Here is a 3,144-nt window from a genome sequence, read left to right on the forward strand (position 1 = left end):
TATTTCTTCTGTCTGCCTTTTCTTACTTTATATAATCTATGGAGGGAGAAGGTGGTAAGAACAGGAACTGATTGCCTTCACCAAGCACAAAAAATTCTGAGTTTTCATTCTCTGGAGTTGAAAAGGATCGATAAGTAAACAGTAAGGGCTAAGAAATTTAGAGCTAGTGTTGTGTTCCACTGTTTTAATTAAAAGCTAGAATGTCTGGCCTACGATTCTGTTGTGCAAATATTGCCAAATTTGGTTTCACAGGCGCTGAAATATACCCTTTTCTGCGCTGTTGGATTCACTGTAGAAACATGTGAAACATGTCGAACTGGTTAGCAACAAAATTGAACTGCCTTGTTGAATTTTACTTCCTAAATATTGTGTTTAAAAAAAAAAAAAAAAAAAAGGTTTTTTTAATCCTATAAATATTTCTAGTTCTTTATGGAACGTGGGGAGAAGGGTCTAATTTTTTAAAGGATCTGTCACCAAACGATTAAGATTCGTGTGTTATTTATTGATTTCTGTATATGCACCTGAAGGCGTTTCAGCAAAGAGGTCAAGTGCTAGAGCTGTCCTTCCAGATGGAGAAACCGAGGCACGCAGTGGAAATCTCTGCCCACTACTCAAGTCGGTAAGAGCTTGGCACTGAAAGGAAAATTTCTAATTCCTGTTTCGGTGGCCCAGCTGCTAGGCCATGCATCTTGCGGGAAAGCATCTTTATACCTTCTGCATGTCAGTTTGATACGTACCAGTGCCTCTTTGGTGTCTGGACCTCTTAATCTGGACCTCTTTTTCGTAAGTGCCTCTCAGAAACAAGCAAAAAGGTTTTCTTCTATTATACATCATTTCTGTCCTGCCCAGTGGTTTCCGGTACTGGTGTATGCCTTGGGTCTTTTTTTTTTTTCCACACTGCTTACTGCTTGTTAACATCTTAATAGACACAGTAGGCAAGTGTCAAAAAACAAGCCTGCACAACAGAAACAGTCGTTGCTTGAGATCGGTATAAAAACCCAACCAGACAGGAAAACGATTTTACTGTGCAGATGTGTGTGTTTTTTCAGAGCTTGCTCTGTGGCACACAAGGTGCTTAAAAAAAGCAAAACAAAATAAAAACAAAACCAACTTGATTTAGTCCTGTAAAACAAACTGATTCAAAAGCCCCATCTAAATATGCGTTTTGCTGGGATAGGCAGCGTGTAAGGAACGGTTGCCAGTGAAGCTGATTGTGCCCAGCTTGTGCTAGCTGAAATAATTCTCGTTTTTAAAACGACGGAAAGGGAAAAGACAACTTGAGTGAAGCAGTTTCTAAGAAGTGTTTTAAACAAAGTTAAGTCTCGTTCGTGCAGACGGATAAAAACTTGAATCTTTCAAATATGAGTCAGAAAAGCCTCATCTTCATTCTGATGAACTGCGCTTCACCGGTGTCCGTGTCGGGAATGACCTGTTTTGAAAATGAAGGCACTTGATTTTCCCTTCTCCAGCACCTGCTTCGAGTTTCTGCTCTTTGTGTGACTCTGGGCCACCTGTACCTATTTCACTCTTCCACGTGCTGTTTCTCATTCCTATAACTTTAATTTGTGGTCATGGGACTCAAAACCACATGAAGTTTAACGGTGTATTTTGTATGTTGATGACAGCACGCTATGGGTCCGCAGAGCTGGAAATTTTTACTACAATAGAACTTGAAATCATGAGGGCAGACTATAGTTCAGAAATAAGTCAACAATATCAAAACTTCGCCTTTTTTTTTTTTAACCGCTTGCAGTTATGCAGAAGTATTTTAGAGACAGGGTTCTGCTTGCTGTAAAGTTGCAGTATTATGTTTATATAAAAAGAAGAAACTGCTGGGAGGTTTTCTCCTCTCTCGGAAATCCATACCCATTTCTCCGTATCAATCAGTAATGCAGTATTGCAAAAGTTTGAAATAAAAGTTTGACATTGCTTGTGTGGTAGTTATTGTCGTCGTTTTCCTGTCTCAACAGTCCTAACAAACAGGTTCACAAGTTCAAACTAGAAACAGTCTTGCTGTCAATAACAGGGTATGTATAAAGCATACAGTGTGAACTGCCCTGTGTTGCCAGCAAAACAAATTAGATTCTTTTCACTGAAACCATCTTGCTGTCTCAATTGTTGTAGTCTTATTGACCTACAAGCGGGACGTAAGCATGCAGAACTTTCGCATCCGTGAGTCAGTCATAGTGGCTTTTAATCCAATATATCCAGCTAAGAGGAGAAAGAAAAGAATTCCTTGATGTGGTTGTTTGTTAATACGCCTTCCTCCTTATGGCTCATTAATTCACACAGTGTATTTTGGGGCTGGCTATGCAGGCAGGCAGTTGCTCTGAATGCCCCTCTTTCTTTCCTGATCAGCTTGATTTTCATGAGTATTGACTTGCACGAAGGACAGGGCACATCTGAATTGATCAGAAAAATGGCAGTAATTCCAAAGGAGACAAATTAAACTCAAGCAAGGCATTAAATGGACTCAAATTACTCCTATAATTAGGTCAAAAGCTGACCATATTTGTACTGTCAAACCAGTCTTCTCAGATGAACCAACATCTAAAAAAAAATGTTTTTAAGTACTGTTTTTAATGAAACGGAGGAACGACTCTCCCTAAAGATTCAAGTGCAAAGCAAAAGTGACTTGCTATTGCAGAAGCTGCCATTTTAATGGACTGTGGTGTATGTTTTAGTTTTCCATGGCAAAAGCAGCTCCTTTTCTAAAGAAAATGAGTAATTTTGGGTTTCTAGGGAATTTAATGAACCAAACACCTTGCCCGGACTTTCTTGCGTGTTACAGAAGTTGTGCATGTTCCTTGTATCTGCTGACTAGTAGAGGGAAAAGCGGTGGTAACGAAATCAGTACTAATGATGAAATCTGCGCCCGCTGAAAATTAATTTTCTGCATTTCTTCCTAAGAACAATATTTCACACCGAATCCACGGCCGACCAGTGTTAACGAAAAGAAAGCGACGTGCCGTAAAAACACGACAGCACGTAGGTTTATCCTAAACCCCACCGCGCAAGGTGACCTCATCTGGTACGGGGGGCTCGCTTCGGAGCGGAGAGGTGCCGGCCCACCAACGGGCTGTGCAGTAAACGCAAAGGAATTTCAGGGTGCCCCTGTGGCAGGGAGGGGGTGCGAGCGGCTCC

The 3,144-nt window shown here is 40.8% G+C and overlaps 1 protein-coding gene across 1 annotated transcript in view; it reads left to right on the forward strand.

Annotated features, from left to right (window-relative positions):
- The first annotated feature begins 515 nt into the window (after positions 1 to 515).
- Positions 516 to 3,144, forward strand: part of NUCKS1 (nuclear casein kinase and cyclin-dependent kinase substrate 1) — a 23,522-nt gene continuing 20,893 nt past the window's right edge. Inside the window, exon 1 of the mRNA XM_009327432.1 lies at positions 516 to 619. Coding sequence (XP_009325707.1) covers positions 516 to 619 — 104 coding nt within the window. The remainder of the gene's footprint in view (positions 620 to 3,144) is intronic.

This window comes from Pygoscelis adeliae, unplaced genomic scaffold, assembly GCF_000699105.1.
Source record: "Pygoscelis adeliae isolate BGI_AS28 unplaced genomic scaffold, ASM69910v1 Scaffold197, whole genome shotgun sequence".
Lineage (NCBI taxonomy): Eukaryota > Metazoa > Chordata > Aves > Sphenisciformes > Spheniscidae > Pygoscelis > Pygoscelis adeliae.